The sequence below is a fragment of the Rhinoderma darwinii genome, chromosome 2 (genome assembly GCF_050947455.1).
Source record: "Rhinoderma darwinii isolate aRhiDar2 chromosome 2, aRhiDar2.hap1, whole genome shotgun sequence".
Classification (NCBI taxonomy): domain Eukaryota; kingdom Metazoa; phylum Chordata; class Amphibia; order Anura; family Rhinodermatidae; genus Rhinoderma; species Rhinoderma darwinii.
In genome coordinates this window covers 206,188,609-206,213,483 of record NC_134688.1, presented here as the reverse complement: position 1 = coordinate 206,213,483, position 24,875 = coordinate 206,188,609, and the positions used below count along the sequence as shown (strand labels likewise).

General features: G+C 39.1%; 1 protein-coding gene across 2 annotated transcripts in view; it reads right to left on the bottom strand.

The window, feature by feature from the left end:
- FRMPD4 (FERM and PDZ domain containing 4) overlaps nucleotides 1-24,875 on the bottom strand; it is a 433,432-nt gene that overhangs the window by 13,762 nt on the left and 394,795 nt on the right. For both annotated transcript variants that reach the window (XM_075852758.1, XM_075852756.1), the window contains exons 8-15: nucleotides 21,537-21,644; nucleotides 9,518-9,649; nucleotides 8,503-8,622; nucleotides 3,545-3,681; nucleotides 2,820-2,946; nucleotides 1,602-1,691; nucleotides 1,051-1,233; nucleotides 56-191 (exon numbers count right to left, since the gene is read on the bottom strand). In XM_075852758.1, coding sequence (XP_075708873.1) covers nucleotides 56-191; nucleotides 1,051-1,233; nucleotides 1,602-1,691; nucleotides 2,820-2,946; nucleotides 3,545-3,681; nucleotides 8,503-8,622; nucleotides 9,518-9,649; nucleotides 21,537-21,644 — 1,033 coding nt within the window. The remainder of the gene's footprint in view (nucleotides 1-55; nucleotides 192-1,050; nucleotides 1,234-1,601; nucleotides 1,692-2,819; nucleotides 2,947-3,544; nucleotides 3,682-8,502; nucleotides 8,623-9,517; nucleotides 9,650-21,536; nucleotides 21,645-24,875) is intronic.

The window sequence follows — 24,875 nt, the reverse complement described above, 5'->3', positions numbered from 1 at the left end:
ATTTAAATATAATTTACTATACAATATACGAAGGAATCCATATACAGTTTCTTACCTGATTCTCGATTGGCTGTGTTTTTATTTGCCACATTAAAAATTGATCGTCTTGAATCAACTAAGAGTCGGTAATAACCTGCTGTTAAGCAAGCAAGATTCATGGCATCAGACGATTCCATAAGAAGTGTGATAGGCTGCAAAAATTAAGACCATGCTAAGATATAGAACACAGTTAACAACTTAATTATCTACATTTATGTATTATTAGTTCTAGTATTCTCGAAACAAAATAACCCCAGTGAAATATTGTCTTTGATATTTATTTTCTAGATTAAATGATGTCCAAATATGTTAGCCCATGCCAACATTTCCCTCTACTGACTTTAAGAAAGAATATGTCTTAATTTAGTAATTGTAAAATGACCATCTTATAGTAGAAGGCCGCTTTCTCATTATCAATATGACCTTTATGGAGCATGATGGAAAAAGGGAAGACAACCTTTCTCATTGTGTTCATATAGTCATCCTCAAAAACTCAACTAGTTGGTCTGTATTAAATTCCAGCTCAAACTGAACTTTTATGCTAGTATTTTGCATGTAGGGTGTACGTCTTCTTGTAGTTTTCATTAAGAGGATATCTTCTACCCAGCAATACTAATGCTATCCTATATTAAGATTGTTGGAACAGTTGCCACAAATCTCTCACATAAGAAGTATATGTGAGACACAAGCTGAAAAATTGTACAGAAGATGAATGTACACTCTTCCTTTTCTTGTTGGTCCAATTTTTGCCTTTCTAATGACCATTTTAGTTTTTATAATACATGCTAAGACTCACCATGGACCCATCCCATATGGGATTTTACTAATACCTTTATCGCAGTACATACGTTTTTCTTTCACCATATACACGTAATGATATTTCTCTGTTCATTGAGTTTTCGCATATAAAGAATATGTAAGACTGTTTAAAGATGACTTAAAGTGAATAAAAATATGTAAACGTGTTATTACTAATAAAAAAGTCACAAACTCACAAAAAATTGCACTTACCTTCACATCAAGAACATGAAGTTCTACTCTAATGGTTACATCATCCTCCGTATACATTTCAATCCGATTGACATGGCTGAAGTCTGCAAGCAGGGCAACTAGATTTGTTTTTGTGTTTATTACGTGGCTGATGCCGTATCGTGGACCAACTAGCAAGGTGACATCTGAATGTTTTTCTCCCTGCTGTACATGGAAATGAAAGGGTTAAGTTTTTCTGGTTCTTCCTGGCTAATCTTTCAAGGCAGGGCTAAAAATAAATTTCCCCATGTAGTAAACATTATAAATTCATTTGTTGATTAAATGAATATGGATAGGAAAATGTATTTACATTTATAGCAAGGGGACAACATGTATATCCGTGCAGCTGTGAAAATTAATTTCCATTTTTTTGTTCTAGAAGATGAAGTAAAATTTTCCAGGAAATATTGATGACCCTTTCACTAGCTTTCAAAACTAATTTCATATTGATTGATGCCGCAAGTCTTTTATCGGAGTAATATCTAATTACAGACAACCTAGAAATTGGAACATATTGAAATAAAAACACTTACAACCAATTTTGCTTTAAATACACGTCCACCATATAAGCGTAAGTCACTAAGAAACTTCAGATAGTGCACTTTGGCTTGTAGAGCAGACAGCTGTGAAGAAAAAAAAGTTTTTTTAATGTTCATAATTTTGCCTTTTCTACTTAAATGGGTATTTCCATCTTGGACATTGTCTTATAGATGCTGGTTCCACCTCATTGAACTGCAGCTATCTCTAGAACTGGGCCCCGTTACCTACTGTCTTACCTTCTCCCGCTGGCCCTGAGCTTTTATGCCAGTATAAAATTCTGTATGATTTATAAATTCTGTATAATGTATGCCAGTTTCAGTCTTGGGTGAAGTGGGTGGTTATGGTGATGGTTTGGTGTGGGTGGTATGTTGTTTTTTTATCCTTTATTTGTATTTTATTTTATAATTCTTTTATTTATAATGAATTTTTTTATACTTTTCCTATGTTTATGTATATTTTTGTTACACAATATGTTTTCCACTGTAATTGGGGCATGCATAGCCCCCGTGGTGACATCAGTCTTTGGCAGGGCTGATCTTAGTCTGCTAAGACCCAGCAGCTATGTAATCCTAGGGGGGTACCCATTGATCACGTGATCAACGGGTGCAATCTAGGCAGCGGCATAGGTATATAATGGTACATAATCTTACGAGTTCATGAATTTATTATATTATATCAAAATACATTACAGGGGCTCAATTTAGCTTTATATTGCAAGTAAATGACTGAATTGTGTATCAAACATTCTATTATCAAATTATATATATTTTTGCACATGTGCATATTCTAATATCCATATGTTTTAAGATATTTTTTTAAAATTTTGTGAATTTATGGCATATTTACAGGATCTGTAGGTCCCTCAGCTATTGGCATTTCCCTGCTTCCTGCCTGCTGCTCTCTTCATTCAGTTCAGTGGAGAAGCTGTCCACCTCTGTGGTGGACTGTTAGCATATACTGAATTCCGGGAAATTCTCCCAACTGGCTTGGATCTACGTTCTGATAATTATCATGGAACAAGATATTTCAGTTGGTTTTATAATACAAACATGTCCAAATCTAAAGCATTAAAAAAAAGTTTAATGGCTTCACTAACTTCTGGACCCAGAGAGAAAGGTGAATCGTAGACTTTGAAAATACTATATTATACTTGTTTTTTTGCACACTCTCAGTTTTTAAATGTTATTTTTCCTTAGATCTAAATGTCTTACCTTTTTGCCTGGAGGGACCAGATTTTGATTAGCTTTGACAAGGTGTGATAGTGCCTTCTTTATGTTCTTTTCCTTCATGCTTTGTAGAACAGCAGATGGAAGGAAAGTCTCGAGTCCCCATTCCTTTCTGCAGGGAGAAATACTTATTTACTCCTCATATTTATATTTAAGGTTAGTAGATTTATCAAGAAAAAGATTTGTAATATAAACAGGTGATCTACAAATTGACCATGTCTGGACATTTATGCTGGCCAAATGAATAGTTGAGCATTTAATGCATGAATGGGCCAGCGCTCTGTTCTGGTTCACAAAGTGAGTCCCAAGCAGGGAACTCCTCTATGAGGCAAGGGGTTGTCATCGAGAGGAAAACTATTTAATTAGACATTATCCTGATAGCTTTTCATAATTCTTGTTATTATAATTAGTTTAGTTTATTTTAATTGTAGTCAATTGTTATAAATTTAAATTATTTGTATTGACAGTTTTAGGCCAGTGCATAGGTTACATATAAATAAAGTCTTTTTCATAGTCATTATGACTTTTGAAGTACCAGTGACGATAAATGTAAATGTATATCATTTAGAAAATAGAAATTCCTAGTGACTTTATAAAATGTCTAAATACACAGATAAGTGACATGGAAATTATGAAATTGATTGCATAATATGGTTATAACAATATAAAAAGTACTGTATAAATACAAGCAGATTTCTCATGATACTTACTCAATATATTTTAGTGAGATTTTTTGTGTGTGCTTCGTGGTAACTGTTGCAATGTACATCTGTAACGCTGCCAGTCTCAGTGCAATGTCATACTTCAGCTCTGGCCCAAATCTTTCACGAACAACATCATTGCAACTCTGTAATTGACCAACAGATGGGGCATTAGGCTCAGAAATCCTACTATATCATGTAGTATTTTAAAATGAATGTGCGTAACAAAGATAAAGAGCATAATAAATATTGTCACTATCAAAGTTCTATATCGAGCACGCTATAGGCTTGCAGACAAAGTGACATAAGAACATCAATATCATACAGCTGTCTATGAAGGCTGAGCACAATGTAATGTATAAGACAAAAACCTACTAGGCCTATATGATAGAGTATTCATTTTTTATTTCTTTTAGATATTTTTTTTTTATTCAGTAAATTATTGTGATACAAACACAGCGGAGAATAATGCAAAATCATACTCCACACAATACCCTACAAATGCCCAGTCCCCCACCCACGCACCAGATCCAAGGAGCTAAAGAAAGTGTAAAAAAAAAACCTAACATTAATTCCAGATACTGCAAAGCTCCTCCCATTTACCAAGTGTGTTCATCTTTTTAGCTCTTATGTTCTCATACACTTTGCTTTGAAAGAAACTGCACCCCTAATCCCGCATAACCTATTAAATTACGCCCAATGTTTAGAAAGTAAACTACTAATATGGACGGACTTAAAACCACCTATGGTTCATTTGCCCAGATTCCAAAAGATTAAAAATATTACGCACATTTTGATTCTCCGATCGCTATTATAATACACTGCGATACTTTTGTATTGCAGTGTATTACTGCCTGTCCGTTTAAAACGGACAGGCAACTGCTAGGTCATGCCTCCGGCATGATCTAGCAGGCATTCGCTCCAGGCAGACCTGGGGGCCTTTATTAGGCCCCCGGCTGCCATTGGAGACACAGACACTCGGCGATCGTATCGCCGGGTGTCGGTGGGAGAGAGAGAGAGCTCCCTCTCTCCAAAACCACTCGGATGCGGTGAACGCTATTGTGCACCGCATCTGAAGGGTTAAACGGGTGAGATCGATACTTATATCGATCTCACACGGCAGAGCAAGGACGCTCCCAGCCCTCAGCTGCCTCTGGCAGCTGAGAGCAGGGAGATTTGACGGCTCCTTGCACTGTTTACTTTATCCTGATGCAGTGCCGTAAAAAGGCACATGCATCAGAATAAAGCCCGTTAGTGGCCGCCGTTAAAAGGCGTATTGGCGGTCACTAACGGGTTAATCCATAAGTACTTTTGTTTGATTCAAACCCTTTTTCTGCCACAAATAATATCATTGATAATTACTTCAATCAGCTAAAAGACCTTGCTATTGATCAATACCGGACAAGATGATAAGACATAAAAATAGAGGAAGCAGGACCATTTTCACGAGATATTCTATCGCTCCTTGGAAGGAATATTTATATCAGAATTGTAAGGATGCACTCCAATTCGTTGGTGCTGTTTAGGTTCGGGTGTGAGTACCCACACTAATTTACAAAATAAACCTAAAGCACTCCAGGAACACTTGAATTTATTCGATTTTCAAGAAAAAATATTTATATTTTTCATTCCAAAATAATATCATAGAGACAATAGGTCAACAGCACCACGGATTCCCAGACAGTCTCCCACACTGGTACTTGCGAGGCCTTAAGACGTATAACTACTGCGATCTGACGAGAGCAGGCAAATTTCAGCTTAGAAGACTTTACCCCATATTTGCACCTTAGCTCTAGTTTTCAAGATCGATCGAATAATATTCAAAGCGATATGATAGAGTATTCATTTTTAAAAATTTAGGGTAAGTTCAGACTTAGCGTAAATACTTCAGATTTTCTGCAACTAATATTGTTGCAGAAAATCCGCAGCATAATACCGTAGCAGAAAAGTGGATGAATATTGAACCAATATCACGCACACGCTGCGTAAATACAGAGCGGAAAAAACGCTCAGAAATTTATCTGCAATGTGTTTTTTTAATCCAAGGCACATCAGTTGTAGTTCCGTAATCGCTGCTTTTGTGTTTTGGGGTTTTCCCCTTTGAATTCAATGGGGAGTTAAAACCAGCAACAAATAAAAGAAATTGCGTTTTTTTGTGGCGAAAAAGCTGCGATTCTGCCACAAAAAAAGCAACTCAGAAAAAAAATCTTAGAGTATGTTCACATGGGCTATTTTCAGCCATTTTTCAGGGCTGTAAACGTCCCGAAAAATGGCTGAAAAATCGGAAGCAGAACGCCTACAAACATCTGCCCATTGATTTCAATGGGAAATACGGCGTTCTGTTCCGACGGGGCGTTTTACGCCTCATTTTAAAAAAATGGCACGTAAAAAGACGCCCCATAAAAAGAAGTGCATGTCACTTCTTGAGCCATTTTTTGAGCCGTTTTTCATTGACACAATAGAAAAACAGCTCCAAAAACGTTGGTAAAAAAACGCAGTGAAAAACGCTAGTTTGATTAAAAAACGGTTGAAAATCAGGAGCTGTTTTCCCTTGAAAACAGCTCCGTATTTTCAGCCGTTTTTGCTTTGCCGTGTGAACATGCCCTTATACTTACCCAAAATGTGCTTTTCATCCAGGCTGGCCTCCTGTGATGACGTTTGATCCCACGTGAGGATTAAATTCCAAAATAATCAGTGTGTAAGGTATACATTTAATTTAGATATGAAAATACACTGCCTGTCTAAACATTTAAAAATACAATTTATTAAATGTTTAATGTAAAAAAATAGGGCACTAAGTGCCAAGAATCTGAATACAGGCGTTGGCAACACAGATCATGGATGCTTTGTGGAGTGTGAACGGTGGCCAACCACCGAAAACACTAAATTGATTTTAAGAACAATATTTCTCCATTCCTGAAATGAGTGGGGAGACTCTGCCATCCATTTCCTTGCAAAAACTGATTTGCATTTGTGAAAACTTCACCAATGCCAGATCTTCGATACAATTCAAAAGTGCCAGCTGAGCAGATTTCAAGATCTCCTGTTCTAACTTAGCTGCCACTTCCTTAAATACCAGAGACCAATGTGAGTCAATAGCAGGGCATTCCCATAACATATGCCAAAACTCAGCCACCGGATATTGGCATCTATTGCATTTTGCCTCCTCAATTAAACCAATTTTATAAAGTGAGGCAGGAGTATGATACAAATGATGCGTAAAATGAAACTGAACCATATGATAATTTGCACTAAACGAACTCTTCTTCCCATTCTTATACATATTCACCAATTTCTCCTGACTAATTGGACCTAAATCCATATTCCAACCACTTTGACTTGTGAAGACAGTTTTTCATGAGTGTAAACTTAGGGTATGTTCACACGACAGCGTCCGTAACGGCTGAAATTACGGGGATGTTTCCGCCTGAAAACATCCCCGTAATTTCAGCCGTAACGGCATGTGCAGGCGCTTGAACGCCGTGTCCATTACGGACGTAATTGGCGCTGCTATTCATTGGAGTCAATGAATAACGGCTCCAATTACGGCCAAAGAAGTGACAGGTCACTTCTTTGACCCGGGCGTCTATTTACGCGCTGTCATTTGACAGCGGCGCGTAAATATACGCCTCGTGTGAACAGACAAACGTCTGCCCATTGCTTTCAATGGGCAGATGTTTGTCAACGCTATTGAGGCGCTATTTTCGGACGTAATTCGGGGCAAAAACGCCCGAATTACGTCCGTAATTAGTGTGTTTGCACATACCCTTATAATTATTTTATAAATATTTCAGAGAGAAGTTCTAACATTCATCTCAAAAATACATTCTAAAGCAAAGTGGTTTTGGACCCTAAACAAATTTTTGTCCAGAGTTTTATTGCTAGAGTGCCATAATTGATAATACCTATATCCAATTTTTTTTAATTTATCCCATACATGGATTGTAAGTCCTCAAAATAAATTAATTGTCCCTTTTTAAATATGTTACCTATCAGCGTAATACCAATTCTTTCCCAAAAATTATACTCAGGAATTATCATACATCTTTTATAGTTATTCCAAATCGGGGTGAAAGAAACTGCACCCCTAATCCCGCACAACCTATTAAATTACGCCCAATGTTTAGAAAGTAAACTACTAATATGGAGGGACTTAAAACCACCTATGGTTCATTTGCCCAGATTCCAAAAGATCAAAAATATTACGCACGTTTCCAACCGCATTAAAAATTAAAATCTTAAGGGCGGTAGAGTTCTGCCAGCTTGCCACAAATTGGAGTTGCACGGCCACCAAGTAACCCTGCATCCATGCTAAACCTCCATCTCTTACCTTAATCCATAAGTACTTCTGTTTGATTCAAACCCTTTTTCTGCCGCAAATAATAATAATAAGCCGTTTTTTGAGCCGTTTGTCATTGACTCAAAGGAAAAACAGCTCCAAAAACATCCGTAAAAAACGCAGTGAAAAACGCTAGTTTGAAAACAGCTCAGTATTTTCAGCCGTTTTTGGTTTGCCGTGTGAACATGCTCTTATACTTAACCAAAATTCTGTGCTTTTCATCCAGGCCGGACTCCTGTGATGACGTTTGATCCCATGTGAGGATTAAACGTCACCCCAGGATGCTGGTCTGCAAGACGTCAGAGGGTAAGTATGTGTTTTTTTTTTTTTATGTGCAGTTTTCCTCATCAGACATTCTGGCTGAAAAACTGCACAACAAGACCCTGCGCTCACCAATGGTGGATACGCTGTGTACCCCGTGTGAACGTAGCCTTACAATCAAGATTTTGTATTTCTGAAGGTCCTTTATCCGATTTTAGGTTATTCTGTGTATACAACAAGAATATATTACTGCTTTACTTAATAGTAAATAAATGGTACACTATGTAGACCAAACATTATTGACACTTTAGATTTACTCCACACAGGATCTGGAACATGTGCTAGTGGGCTGAAGATAATCTCTTACCTGCACATATAAATATTCAAAGGCAACAGGATCTCTCCGAAGTAAGTCAATTGGATCCTTTGGAACAAAACTAATTCTAAACAGGCATCTCATCATATGCGAACTGGGTCTTTGAGTCACCTAGACATACAACAATAATAGTAGAGTTCTGAGTAATTTAGGATATAAATCCTACTTGCACTTTTGCAATCATTTTTTTTATTGCTTTAATGCATCTGAATAATACAAAATAAAATATAATGAACTTTCCAAGTGGTCTTCATTAAAAATATCCTTCTGTTTTGTATATTCATCTCCTATGCAAACCTATGTGTACCTATGGTTGCTGCTGTTGTTGCTCCATGGTTACAGACTACAAACAAACCTTGTATGTAGTCTGATCTTTCTATCATGTATTACAACACTAAATCTACTCTATCTTTTTGCTAACCAATGTAGTTTAGAGTAGTATAATGATATGACATATTAGGCAAATCTTTATATTTTCTGACAATAATTCATACTATATTTATTTTGTATTTCTTTACACTCTAGATACATTAGCCTGATTGTATTGCAACAGATGGCGACTGTCAAATGACACAAGCATGTGAGATGCCTTAGCCCAGGCAGCATCAACAAGTATTTACATACCCAAGCAGACATATAAATCTATTAAGTGGGGCCGACATCTTTTATTTAGTTTTCATTGTCTAAGGGCTCATACAGACGAGCGTGCATGACGTCCGTGTACGGCCGTTAAAACAACGGCTAGTGCACGGGCTCATGTATTTCAATGGGACCGTTCACACGACCGTTGTTTCAACGGAGCGTGTGAATGGTCCGTGAAAAAATAGGACATGTTCTTTTTTACTGCGTGTCACGCATCCCTCCATAGACTCTAGTCTATGGGGAATCCGTGACAACGCGTCCCCTCACGGGTGCACTTTGGAGGTGAAAAACTTCAGTTTTTCTTGTCCGAGGTTGCCGACGCTCGTCTGAATGTAGCCTTAAAGATTTAATAAGATAAATAAACCTGAGTTAGTGTCTCCTGTTCATGTAACAAAAGGAGTTTGGTTCCAGCGCCTTCGGTTCTTTGCTCCAGCATCAAGGAAAAGTGTTCAATGCACTTTATTGAAAGCTTTTCTTGGAGTGTTATTATAACATCCTGGAAAAAAGAACAATATTTCAGAGCAAAATACTTCACGTATCTAGAAACAAACCTGAATATAGATTAAAAGATACAGTGCTACATTTTATGGTAAGTTGAGATTTATAGGCACAGTGTTACCTTTTAGGATAACTAATACAGAAACATTCAGTTACCATTATTTATTAATGCTAAGGATGATTATTTCTAGTAATAATATCTTATATGGCACTAATTCATAAACTAAGCAACATACTAATTCGGATAAATTCATCATCTATATTGTGATAAATCCAGACTTTGTTCATATTTCAGTTGCAGTTGGGTTGTGTCATTGGACAACATACTGTAGCAATTTTTTCGAAGGATACAAGCGCAGCGCAAGGAATTTCTCTGAGAGGAATCCTCACAATCAGCTAATTTTTCCTGCACAGTTACTAGGATGTAATGTTAGATGGCATTTACTGAAATGACATCCATTGATTTTATTGAGTGCTCTGCAGTCCTGTGTTGAGAGCCACTGCGGATGCATCTCTATGCTCTAAGCTAATTGAAGGGTAACCATATACCACCTATATGAAATGAGTTGTCTATAGCAGACAATGGGGGAACAGAAATCTAGCACACATTTAGTGAAAAAAGTGGTGTAGATGGTGTGCGCCAAATTTATAATGTGTTTTAGTCACTTTTTATGCCTCCCTGGACGATTTTGAAAAGTGTCTAGAAAAAGAGAAGGGACATAAGGAAGTGAAAAGTGTTTAGTAAGTTGCACCAAATTTATCATGCAGAATATGTAACTGTAAGGGTATGTGCACACAATAACGTCAATTACGGCTGAAATTACGGAGCTGTTTTCAGGAGAAAACAGCTCCTGAATTTCAGACGTAATTGTTCATACTCGCGTTTTGTGAGGCGTCAATTACGGCCGTAATTTGGAGCTGTTCTTCATTCAAGTCAATGAAAAACGGCTCAAATTTTGTCCCAAGAAGTGTCCTGCACTTCTTTGACGACGCTGTCATTTTACGCACCGTCTTTTGACAGGGACGCGTAAAATTACAGGTCGTCTGCACAGTACGTCGGTAAACCCATTGAAATGAATGGGCAGATGTTTGCCGACATATTTGAGCCGTGTTTTCAGGCGTAATTCGAGGCGTAAAACGCCTCGTTTACGCCTGAAAATAGGTCGCGTCAACCCAGCCTTATAAATTATGTGACAGTTTCTTCCTGTCTCTAGCTTTTTCTGTCTAACTTTAGTGCAGTATTAATAAATCTGCCCTAATGCCTTTATATTAATGGAGACCAATAAAAGTTGTTAAACCATTTGTGGAAGAAAAATCTGTACTAGGTTGACAGGCAGAGCAGGGGCGTGCGTACCATAGAGGCTACACAGGCGGTTGCTATGGGGCCCATGGAGAGAGGTGGCCAAGTCTATTATTTGGTGACAACCTATTAAGGACAACCCTCTCCTGCCCCTTCTTTTTTTCTTTCCTCTTTTGAATTTATCTGGATACTGGAGCGGAGATAAATCATCAACCACCGGTCAGGGATAGCAGCAGCTGACAACTTACTGTCTACACGCATGCACTGGTGTTGTACAGAGATTGTACAATCAAATAAGGTGAGCTCATATACTACTAACGCCTCCGCACGTTTTGTTGAATTTACTGCACGACATGGCTCTCTATGTATTTTTCTCTCCTCTAGATTCCACCCTGTTCAGGGTACTGACATAGGTGGAAAACAATGGGGTCATTAAAAAAGAGAGTGGAGAGGGAAAAAAACACTAGGCCCTTCTGTTCTGGACGCCAAAACCTGACATCGTTATGGGGGTTCCAGTTTGATCTATGCTGTGGGGACCCCTCTCTTTTGTGTGTGCCACTGAAAGAGACATTTTCTAAATTTAATAGTACTAGTGGGAAATAACAAAAATCTGGGAGATAAGACATGAATGGAGGCTCTTAAATAGTGGAAGACCCAACTTTGCTTTAATTTAGACCTGCACATGTGAGCTTTAACTTCCCAACCAATGAACCACGAGGATGGAGAAATGTTACTTGCTTAAACAGCCTATGTTGCATTTCCTTCATGAAGTAACTGCCAAAGCTGCCCATGGATTTCCATTGGCGTATTCAATGAAGACAAGAAAGTAAACACTGCCGATGCATCAAAATTCTGCAGATTAAGTCAAAGTCCATACAGAATATGTTAAAGTAAAATACTTGTTGTGTGTATGTGACTAATAGTTCAGTTTGTGTTCCAAAAACCTAAACAAATATAAATTAAAATAGTAAGCATAGGATATCAAATAAATGTATGTACCAGCTATGCATTTCTAAAAATAAAAATACCTACTGTATGTAAATACATAAATAAAAGTTGAATTTGTGCTGCAGAGCTTTGCTTCTGTATGTGGCATAGACAGATGGCATGGATTGTTAAACAAGAAATGTTAAGTACAATGAGAGAAGTAATGGGAAAGCAGATAGATATTTTGGATTAGGTAGATTATGGCACCAATTAAAGATTGCTGCTGCAATATCACAGCTTAGAGACTCATTGGTCTCCTTAATGAGACGGAGAGATGTAGAGGACCAAATTACTTTAATGTCAATGACAAATCCAAGTGTTGAAAGTTGATCAGAAATGTGATTCCCTCTGATAGGAGGATATGAGCACTTAATCTACTTACAATGGCAATTCTAATTACTGCCTGACACAAAGGAGGAAAGAGTAGCTGCTGCTAAGCCTGGTGTATGTTTTATTGTGTATCATGCAGTTTGCCATTATGATTAAAATCACATTATATAACAGCAGTGCTATTCTGAAATTAAATTGTTCTTTATGTTCTAGAATAAGCACAGAAAGAAAAATGGTCAAGAATGCACATATGTCACTGCCAGGTAGTATTGTCCTCCCTGAAAGCAGCTACATAATAAACTTGTATAGGTCTATTTTTATCAGGAAGACCTTGAAATCTATGGACAGGTAATATAGACTTATAAATAAGTAAGTAAGTTAAAGTATAGACATTTCATAGGTAGATTTACATTCTAGTAGGTGGAAGATAATGATGTCTGGAAACATATGCCTAACTACTTCAACAATGTTATTTATTAACTGTTGCTTAGGCCTCTAGTGGGACAGTAAAAGTAAGTTTAATAAAGTTTAACAAAAATTAAACGGTCACCATTAAAATAGAAATAAATCAAACCCTTTTTTAGTAAATATTCTTTTTTTTTTAAAAAGGACTCTCCTTAATAAAAATATACATATTTGGTACTGCTGCAATCGTAATGACCCATGTATAAATATAACTTATTATTTCTACCACCAGATTTGCAGTTTTTCCCCCATTTCCTTCCCCCCAAAAAATGTCTAAATATTATATGTACTCCAGAAATGTACCAATTATAACTAAAACTCATCCTGCAAAAAACAAACTCTTATAGCTACATAGACAAAAAAATGAAATGGCTCTTGGAATGCAGCAAAACAAAAATGTATTTTTTTCCCATAAAACATTTTTTTATTGTGCAAAAGTACTGAATGTAAAAAAACCTATACATATTTAGCATCGCCACATTTGTACCAACCTGTAGAACGAAGTCAACATTTTGTTTTTTACATAATGGTGAATAAAACAATGCAAAACACAATGGCAACATTTTGGGGGTTTTTTGCATTCCCTTCCAAAATGCTACATCCATGGAATAATTAAAAAGTTATGGCTCTTGGAATGCGAGGATCAAAGAATGAAAAACAAAAATGGTTTGGTCATTAAGGCACAAACAGGCATGGTCGTAGAGGGGTTAAGGGGTTAATATAATGTCACTTTCTCCCCTACATGTATCTTCACCATAACTACTCTCTAATCAGACCTCACACTGTTGTTTTAATAATTACCTTTTTAATCTGGTATAACAATAGTAATAAAAATATTTTCTTGTCTGCCTGAACTTAACCCCTTTTGTAAATGATGATAAGAGAAAGATGTTTGAGACTATGCATTACATAATTCAAGGTAGGTAGAATGGTTGGTGTGAGGAAGGCTAAAGAAAATAAATGACCCCATAAAGTAAAATCTATTTTAAAATACAAAAGGTATTTCTGAGTTTATAAAATGAGTTCAAGAACCTTGTATATTAGAGCAAAGAACAGCTACAAAGAACATTGATCATTCTAGAAGACCTGGCATGTCCATACATTACATGGACAGCCAACTGATTTTAACGGGAAGTGTGTAATGCACCAGTTCCCCTGAAGTGGCGCTGTAGGGGAATTGAACACTTACTACCAGGTTCCACCACACATTACTGCTGCTTTCTGGGAATCGCAGGACAACCTATGATCAGCTTATTATCAGGTAACCCTTCTATCAAACAGGAATTATAACAGAGAAAATAAGACACGGCGCCACATGGTGCAGATTAACATGGTACACAGGGAGAACAAGATAAACACAATCAGTGCTCACCTCATAAGTATTAATACTGGCAGGTACAACACTTGTAGTGAAAGGTGCACTATGGCACAAACAGCTGCTGCCTAGGTCCTTTACGCAACAACCAGTGGATAGTTGATTAAAAAAGGGAGTGGAAAAAAGGACCACACTGGCGGTGCTGTTAATTAAACCATGGACATTGTTCATTTTAATTTATATTAACAGCAGCGCCGGTGCGGTCCTTTTTTCCACTCCCTTTTTTAATCATCAAACAGGAATTGTCCTAGGCGGACAATCCCTTTAACAACAGGAGCGTAGATAAAGGTAGAGCCTAGCCTACTAGAGTCTGTTGGGGGGGGGGGGGGCGGATAGAAGTATGAACGTGTTTATTTGCAATATATTAGCTCCATTTTTGTCTTATGCTTTATCAGTGCAGTTGCTGAGCTGTGCCTTTATGTTTTTGGATTTTTGTGTGCTTCAATGTGTTTGTCTGGGTAAATGGTAGGTTCCCTGTGTTATTCTATCCCATGTGATTCCTTATAAAAGGGGTGAAATAGAGTGAAGGTATGTAGTGTATGGGGCAGAGAACTGAAACGAGTATTATAAAAAGTAGAGAAGTGTGTGAAAAAGAATTAAGTGGGTATGGTTGCAGCAAATATTGCTTTCCTCAACCACCTGTGATGAAGTCACACCCCTGCTTAAGAACTGTTAGATGATATGCCCATACTAAATGAGTAATTGAGTACTGCTCTCAGCCATGTTACCTGTTTTCATTGTTGGTATACCTAACCAATAATTAGTTAAAAAAGTCTTAGTAGCAAATAAGAAAAGCAGGATATGAGCATTTAACTCTAAACATGGTGATTTCACTGGGTTACCATGAATATTCTTTGTCCTCTTACTGCATTGTTAATACAGTTAGTTAAATTGATAATGTATTTTACGTCAAGGGGACCTGTCAGCAATCCTGACATGTCTATTGTAGTAAATACTTAGGCCCCATGCACACGACCGTATATTTCATCTGTAATTACGGATCCATTCATTTCTATTGGCCATGGACACCTTTCAGTATTTTTACTGATGGGTGTCCGTGCTGAAAAAAATTATAGAACCTGTCCTATTCTTGTCCGTAATTATGGAATGGACTCTCCCATAAAAGCCTATGGGCGCTTCTGTAAATATGGACAGCTACGTATTTGCAGAAGCGTTGCTATGCAACATGCTGGTGACATAATTTGCAGCCTCCCTCTTTTTTTTTACGGATCCATATATACGGATCAAATACGTATGCAAAACGAACAGTATTTATGGACAACCTTCCGTATATACGGATAACTTACGGATAACTTACGGATGACTACTATTTCGGGATAGATGAAAATACGGTCGGGGGCATGGGGCCTTATATTGTCCATAAAATAACAATTCTTGAGCATCTTTTCTTAGAACTCTGCGTTGTTGTGTTCCTCTGATATCCCTCCTAGAAATTTATGAATAAATTAACACAGTCTCACTCTATCAGCACTGGTTGCACAGTCAGTCTGTAACACCCAGTTGTCAAATTATTCTTTAATGTCTAAGAGTTATAATAGATGCCCCATGGGGAATACAAGTATTTACTAAAACAGACATGTCAGGAAATGTGACCGGTCTTCATTAATTAATCAGTATTGCTATATTAAACAGGTCGTCTCATAAAGACAACCCGTTTTCAGATTGAAGATGGTCTGGCAATAAGCTGATCACAGCAGGTCTGACTTCAGAAACCCCCATGCGATCATCTGTTATTGCCAAAGGAAGCTGCAGCCAAACATTTACCTTTGCAATGTTTGCATCTAATACATGGGCAGGATGGCTACGCCAGAGTGAGAGCTGCTATTTGTGAGGTCTTATGACATCCATTTACTCTAATAGGACATATAGAAAGGGGTTGCCCTCAAGAGATAACCGCTTTCATTGTTTGATATTAGTAAATCATGCAGTTTGAAAGGCCTGACAATTTCAAATGTTCTGCATTGTTGTATGTGCCCTGTTTTGGTGATGCTACATGATTGATGCAATTCTGTGAAACACAGCTCTCCTTTTTTTTCAGAAAGGTACCAAAATTTATAAAGAGTTTAATCCACGGAATCCGATGACACATCTGGCGTAAACAGTTTACAATTCACTTTTTATTTATCTTTTAATAAATAAGTCCTTTCATATATGATTAGAATAGCTCATCGTCAATTTGTGGTGTTTAGGGTCGGCTACGTTTCATTTAAGAGATAAAACACATGGACAAACTCTGTTCATCATTATTACAAGGTCAAACTTTGGCAGGTTGAAAGCCACATATTCGGTGCAGAACAGCTATAACACTATGTTATTACAATTCTTTATTGAGGCACGTATGAGCCTCAAAACCATTAACACAAGGAGTGTAGCCGAGTACAAAAGGTTATCAACCGGGTCACGAAGAAAATTAGAGAGGAGAGGCTGTCTGCGATAAAACCTGTAAAATACAAGCTATTGTCTAAAGGTCTGGATACACTTGACTATGAAACCTCTAAAATTATTCTCTTCTCCTAAAGTAATCATAATAAAAATGTACCGTATATTGTAATATTATGGCTATTGCTTATATGACTACCTTGACTATGCATAATATATGCTAATTTATGTATAAACTGCTCAAGAGGTAAAGAGTTCTGAAGCTATTGCAACTATTTCTTTAAAAAGTGATATCTGGAAAAATCACAGCATGTTCATTAGGAAACAAATGTTGTATAGTAAGTGGTAATTCACCTTGTTATAGTTACTGTTAGTAGCATCTAATTCAGCACTGACTTTTCGTAATAGGTGCATATTTCTAATTTGATGGACAGAATGTGAAATCAAGTGATCAAGTGATATGGTTTTTACCCCAGCATTATCTGCCAGTGATCTGATTTTAAGCCTAGAACCAAAATTCAGTAATGCTATAACATCCCTGGTGCCTCTAATGTCTGTTGCCACCGATTGGGGAGTCTCTGCAGTGAGCCCTAGAGCCACATGTGTCTCCCGAGTCTCTGGTCGGGGAAAATTTTTATGCACCAAATAACATTTCAATTATTCTTAAAGCGTATTTTATATGAGAAAGCTTGACCTGACTTTGTATCAGGGCTTCAATGGTATGTAGTGCTTGAGGAGTGGAAGGGGTCAAAACTTTTTTTAAGGTACATTTTAAAAGCGGCCTATCGAAAATTATCTATCTAAAAAATAGGATTCCTGCAAATCCTCAGTAAAGAGCAATATGTGATGAGCATAACGCTCCCTTCTAGACAGGAAGCCACTACCGAGACCTAAAACCTTTGCCTAGGACTTAGTGTAAGGCCCAGGGGCGTAGCTAGAGGCTCATGGGCCCCGATGCAAAAATTCTTACTGGGCCCCCCCCCCCGCAAACTTCTCATGGCCGACGGTCCGCTTTCAGCTGCATCGCTGGGTCTCCTAAGTGACCCAACAATGCAGCACTAGCAGCCGGGGGCGTCATTAAGGCTGGGTTCACACACACTATTTACGGACGTAATTCGGGCGTTTTAGCATTGAATTACGTCCGAAAATGCGGCTCAAAAGCGTCGGCAAACATCTGCCCATTCATTTGAATGGGTCTTACGATGTTCTGTGCCGACGTTCATTTTTTTTACGCGTCGCTGTCAAAAGGCGGCGCGTAAAAAAGTGCCTGTCACTTCTTCAGACGTAAATGGAGCCGTTTTCCATGGACTCCATGGAAAACCAGCTTCAGTTACTTCCGTAATGGACGCAGCAAAAGACGCCTGTACATGCCATTACGGCTGAAATTACGGTGCTGTTTTCTCCTGAAAAGAGCACAGTAATTTCAGCCGTAACGGACGCTGCCGTGTGAACATACCCTCAGGGCTTAAAATGTCCGGGAAATAGCCCCAATACATGTGTCCGCCCAAAAAAAAGTGTGTGTATAGGAGACAGCATAGCATATCTATAGCACTACGACCCTATAAACTATGGATAGGATTAGATACAGTGGCTGAGCAGACAGTATCACACATGATAGTATTAGATACAGTGGCCCAGCAGACAGTATCACACATGATAGGATTAGATACACAGCTCAGCAGACAGTATCACACATGATAGGATTAGATACAGTGGCCCAGCAGACAGTATCACACATGATAGGATTAGATACAGTGGCTCAGCAGACAGTACCACACATGATAGGATTAGATACAGTGGCTCAGCAGACAGTACCACACATTATAGGATTAGACTCAGTGGCTCAGCAGACAGTATAACACATGATAGGATTAGATACAGTGGCTCAGCAGACAGTACCACACATGATAGGATTAGATACAGTGGCTCAGCAGACAGTATCACACATGATAGGATTAGATACAGTGGCTCAGCAGACAGTATCACACATGATCGGATTAGATATAGAGCCCAGCAGACAGTATCATACATGATTGGATTAGATACACAGCTCAGCAGACTGTATCACACATGATAGGATTAGATACAGGGCCCAGCTCGCTGACATTGCGGCTCCAGCGCTGAACCCAGGAAAGGTAAGAATAATAATTTTGCTTCTTTATGTGTTACTGATTATTTTTGTTTGTGTTTTTTTTACAGGTTCGGTTGTTGGACTTCGGATACGAGGACTTCAATGACGGCGTTTTTTTTATTCTCAATAAAATGGTTAATGAGGGTTGTTTTTTTATTTCAATAAAATATTTTTGCTATGTGCTTGTATCTTTTTAAACTTTATTATCACCGCCTTAGTAATGGCCGCCGGCTGATTGACAACCTCCATTACTAAGGCGAGGCTTAATGTTAGCCGGTGCAGAGGCTACACTAACCCCCATTATTACCCCGGTACCCACCGCCACCAGGGGTGCTGAGAAGAGCCGGGTACAAACCAGTACCCGACCATCTGTAGTGACGGGCAGGCACCGGGGTGGCCGCAGGCTGGTAGTATTAGGCTGGGGAAGGCCAAAAACAGTGGCCCTTCCCACCCTTGTAATGCTGCCTGCTGCTGCTGTGTTGTATCTGGCTGGCTATGAAAATTGGGGGGGACCCGACATCGTTCTTTCCAATTATTTTTTATTTTTTTTTAAATGACGTGGGGTCCCCCCCATTTTCATAACCAGCCAGATACAATAAAGCAGCAGCAGGCAGCATTACCAGGGTGGGAAGGGCCACTGTTTTTGGCCTTTCCCCTCCTGATAATACCAGCCTGCGGCCACCCCAGTGGCCGACCATCACTACAGATGGTCAGGTACTGGATCGTACCCGGCTCTTCCCAGCACCCCTGGTGGCGGTGGGTATCGGGGTAATAAAGGGGGTTAGTGTTAGCCTCTGCATCCGCTAACACTAAGCCCCGCCTTAGCAATGGATGCTGTCAATCAGCCGGCGGCCATTACTAAGGCGGTAGTAATATAGTTTAAAAAAAAAACACAAAGACATAGAAAAAATATTTTATTGAAATAAAAAAAAAACCCACACAGCCCTCATTAACCATTTTATTAATAAAAGAAAAAGCTGTCATCGAAGTAGTCCTGGAATCCGCCGTAGTCCAACGACCGAACCTGTAAGAAAACACACAAAAAATGTTTAGTAACACGTGTGTTAGGGTATGTGCACACACACTAATTACGTCCGTAATTGACGGACGTATTTCGGCCGCAAGTACTGTACCAAACACAGTGCAGGGAGCCGGGCTCCTAGCATTATACTTATGTACGACGCTAGGAGTCCCTGCCTCGCTGCAGGACAACTGTCCCGTACTGAAAACATGATTACAGTACGGGACAGTTGTCCTGCAGCGAGGCAGGGACTCCTAGCATCGTACATAACTATAATGCTAGGAGCCCGGCTCCCTGCACTGTGTTCGGTCCGGTACTTGCGGCCGAAATACGTCCGTCAATTACGGACGTAATTAGTGTCTGTGCACATACCCTAAGGCTTAGATACAGGGCCCATGTGTGATACGGTCTGTGGGACCCTGTATCTAAGCCTACCACAAGGTAGGCTTAGATACAGGGTCCAGCAGACAGTAATCTTATACAGTATAAGATTACTGTGTGCTGGGGCCCTGTATCTAAACCTACAGTGTGGTAGGCTTAGATACAGGGCCCAGCAGACAGGATCACGCATGGGCCATGTATCTAAGCCTACCATGTGATTGGCTTAGATACAGGGCCCAGCAGACAGGATCACACATTCTGTGATCCTGTCTCATGGGCCCCCTAAGCCTGATACATCGTAGGCTTAGGGGTTGTGCAGTCCCTAAACATTGATGGCCTATCCACAGGATAGGCCATCAATAGCTGATGTGTCGCCCGGGACCCGCAAATCAGCTGTTTTGAAGGGGCCGCAGCACTCGTACGAGAGCTGCTTCCCATTCATTTCACTACTCGCTCACACTGTGAATCGCCGACACGGATTCACAGTGTGACCGGAATGAAGTGACAGGAATGAAGGGGAGCAGCTCTCGTACGAGTGCTGCGGCCCCTTCAAAACAGCTGATTGGCGGGTCCTGGGAGTCAGACCCCGCCAGTCAGGGCTAACCTTACCTTCCTCTTCGGCCGCGGCGGGAGTTCTGTAGTCTCGATGCTGTGCGCGGCGGCATAGCGCTGTGACGTCATGCGCTGCGCACAGCGCTTGACGTCAGGACCTCCGCTGCGATCCGGAACCAGGAAGGTAAGTAAAGTCTGTTACTATAGTAACAGGGGCCCGCGGCCCGAGTTACTATAGTAACTTTTTATTGATGTGGTGCGGGGGGCCGTGGGCCCCCCTGGCTTCGGGGCCCGGTCGCAATTGCGACCGCTGCGACCCCTATAGCTACGCCAGTGGTAAGGCCTATGATTTGTAGTCATACTTTACTTTAGGTAATACATTTGTGATTGCATATACATATGGTCTGTCTGTAGTTATATACCAAATTTCCTATATGCAAAACGGAATGGGGAATTTAGTAAGAAGTAAATAGCTCAAAGATGACCAATAGAGTGGTCATTTGGACAGCTACACTTAAGGTCTTTTACACAAGCCAATGATCAGGCAATTGAGCATTCATCTGAACGCTCGTTCCCAATCATTGCCCTGTGTAACAGGGCAATAAATGGGCAAACGCTCGTTCATCAGCTGATAGTATCGTTTATGCAGGACAAAATATTATTGTTGTCGGCAGCTCATCTCCCAAACAGGGAGATGTGATGCCGACATTATGGAAATTCATGAGGATGAGCGATCATACTAACTATTTCTCACCCCCATACATTACAAATCATAGCTCCTTGTGAAAGCAAACGAGCGCCGATCAACGAACTGTCTCGTTGATCGGCGCTTGTTTTTTGGCCTATATTTGCCGGTGTGAGAGGAAACTTTGAGACAATACATTTTTCATATTTTACTCTATAATAGAAACACAAGACAGATTATCATTATGCTTGATCTTACCTTTATAGAAGTACCACTGTCAAAACGAAAGGATTTGGTTTGTCCATTTTCTAAATACACTTTTAGGACATTTGGCATGAACAGGAGTGAATTGTCTTTAACTGTTTCCTATGGAAATGTAAGGAAGAATCTGGTAAATGTAGCATTTCTTCTTTTTTCTTAAATGTTATTGGTTCTAAGGTATTCACAAATTATAGACACAATAGTGAGATATCAGAGTACAATTTTGTAAACAGGAAAGGCAGATTAAGTAAATAATTTGATTAAAAATATCCTGACCTGTTTTTTGTTTACAGTTTCTATGCAGACTTATGTGTCTCCATGGTAACAGACCATAAACAAACCCTGTGTAGTCTGATCCTGCAGTTATATGCCTTCCACATGTCTGCGTACAAAAAGTTTCAGATTTTAGGGTAAGAAGTGGATGTTTGAATCCACAAAATGCTCTATCTGTCATGGATTTTAGATTTGCAGTGAAGTTGAAATTCACTGCCAAATCCGTTGTAAAATCCATTTGAAAATAATCATATAGGTGGATTTCGTTGGGGATTAAAGGCTTTTTCCTGAGAAATTTTCCGCTGTATTTGAACATGGCCTACTACTTACTGCTTTCTACAATCATAAAAGCCACTAGCAGGATTTCCTATGTCAAGAGAATGCACTTTTAGATAGATTATTACTTGTAATAATTACTTAATTGTAATCTTAAATTGTGATCAAAGCGGAATATTTTTACCAGAGCTATGAATGATTGTCCGTTTGCAACCATTAAGTAGGCATCTATGTACGACTTTATTTGACCTACTGTATATAGGAGAAAAATACAGGTTGGCCCTAGGGGCAGCAACGATTAGATGGGTTAATTGTGTATTTCGCTCAAATACTCTTCGATGTTTGTGGGTGCCTTTTCTTGTTTTAGAAATCAGTGGGATGAAGTTTATTAGCATTTCTTAACTCCTTATCACAACACAGCGAATTGTATTAAAGTTAAGGGGATTTTACACTGGACGATTATAGGGCAGACGAGCGTTCATAGAACGCTCGTTGCCGATAATTGCCATGTGTAAACAGGGGAACGATCAGCAGATGAACGAGCAAACGCTCAATCATCTGCTTGTCGTATCGTTTTAAAAAAGTAAAATATTATCGTTGCCGGCAGGACATATCCGTGCCGACATGTTAATAATGCGCTGCCGACATGATAATAATGGATGGGATGAGCGATCGGAGTAATGACCGCTCGTCCTCTTCTGTAGCTCCATGTGACAGGAGCAAACGAGCGCCGATCAATGATGTCTGCATCGGCCGCTCATCGGCCAGTGTAAAAGGCCCTTTAGTGATTCACTAATTAATGGCAGGTTTCATTGTGGCTGTGACTCAGATAAGCCTAAGAAAAGCTTCCAACAAACGAGTCCCTATTCTCATTGGTGATTTTTTTTCTTATTGAAGCACTAAACATATTTTCTTTACTTGCCTACAAATTATCACATGGTTTTGTGCTGAAAAGTTCTAAAAATATTTGTACAAACTGATCTATATGGAAAAATAACGAAATCATGTTTTTCTATTTAATGGCCATTTACCTGAGCTTTCCACGTCTCTTAATATTAGTTTCATCATGTTATTTTCCCATCATACTGCATGAAGGTAATTGACACTATTAACTGTGTTGACCTTTTGAATGTGCTATTAAGCCTAAATGCGTCATCTCTTGTACAAATAGGTTGGGTGAGATGGATTTTGGAAGATAGAACATTGCAGTTTGCTGCAATATAGCAGTGGCTGTTGCAGCTTTTTCACTCTCTTAGGAAATTATGACTATGCCATTACTTATTTTTTTCCAGAAGAGCTAGTGATAGTGAAATCAGTATAACTGATGGAAGACACTAGAAATGGGACATATAAATAAGCATCCAGCTTTTAATATTTTTCCCTTTTTTATTCTATTTTCCTCTTGTCCTGTAGTATCACATACAGTAACAAGAAAAAGCTTTTCTTGATGCGCGTGATTATGATATTAGCAACTGTATTTTATGAAGCTACTGGAGGGATGGTGACCTCAAAATATGCCTTAATATTTGGCTATATGGTTACGATATCCTCATAAAGATCAACTTACATATACCTCGTACGTATATACCAATGTGCATTAATACAGCAGCTTATACTCCAGTATGTAAAAATACTGACAGACAGATAATGAGCAGTGAATTTAGTTGTGACAATTACGTACCCCATACTGAAAATTATATTAATATTATAAGTCACAGAGGCGTTTCATAACCATAAACAGGATGAAGACCTATTGTCACCATTTTGTCCATGAATTCTATTCTCACTGCCCTCGCTATTGGTCATATAGGCATGTACTGGTGTCTATATTTAAATTAGTATGTAAGCATACCAAGGGATGTTTATTTACATACTGGTGTTCATATAGGCGGCTGAATAATACATTGATCTCTATGAACATATTCCATCTTTGAAACCAAATTTTATTATAAATATATTATATTAGAGCATGTTCAATTCTCAGTTAATATAGTATTATGTAAAAAAATATTGTATATTATAATTTCAGCTCACCATCCCTGTACCGCAGGGTACTCAACTGGTGGACAGCAGACATCAGCAGTCTGGACCCCTGCACTCAAATGTATCCACATTCTTAGGATACAATTTAACTGCCTTACTTAGCGCTGGGGGAACAAGGGAACCATCAGTTCCCTGCCTGTTATTCAGCGCTTTACCACTGATGTCATTGCGCAGCCTGCGACGTTCCGCTGAACTAGGCCTGCATTGTTGGATGACAGCGTGGCAATGGGGACAGGTGAGTTTGTGGCTGTTTGGTACCCTCTACAAGGGCACTGTGTGTGGCACTTTTTACAGGGCGCACAGTGTGGCACTATCTACGGGGGACACTTTGTGTTACTCTCTAAAGGGGGCACTATGTGGCACTATCTACAGGGAGCAAATAAACCCAAGATTTCTGCTGCGTATTGACTGGTTGGATTTGCCTATGGCAAATGCCACCCGTTTGAACTTAGCCTTACTGTTGGTGTGCTGCTCGGACCTTCACATGACGGCAGACCCAGGTAAATAGACATTCACTTATAACAGTTGAGTAGCCCTGCTCTACTGATATCATGAAATGCAGTTGTTAACATTATCATTGTATTCTATTTTGCTCTCTTTATTAAAAGAACCTCAGTAAAATCCCTCTTTACTGAGGGTATATAATATTTTTCTCAATGTTGATGTAGTTTACAATCATTCTTCCCTTGCTGTAAGGGATAATTAGCTCTCCGTCCACAAGCTTTTTGGCGAGCATGTGCTGGG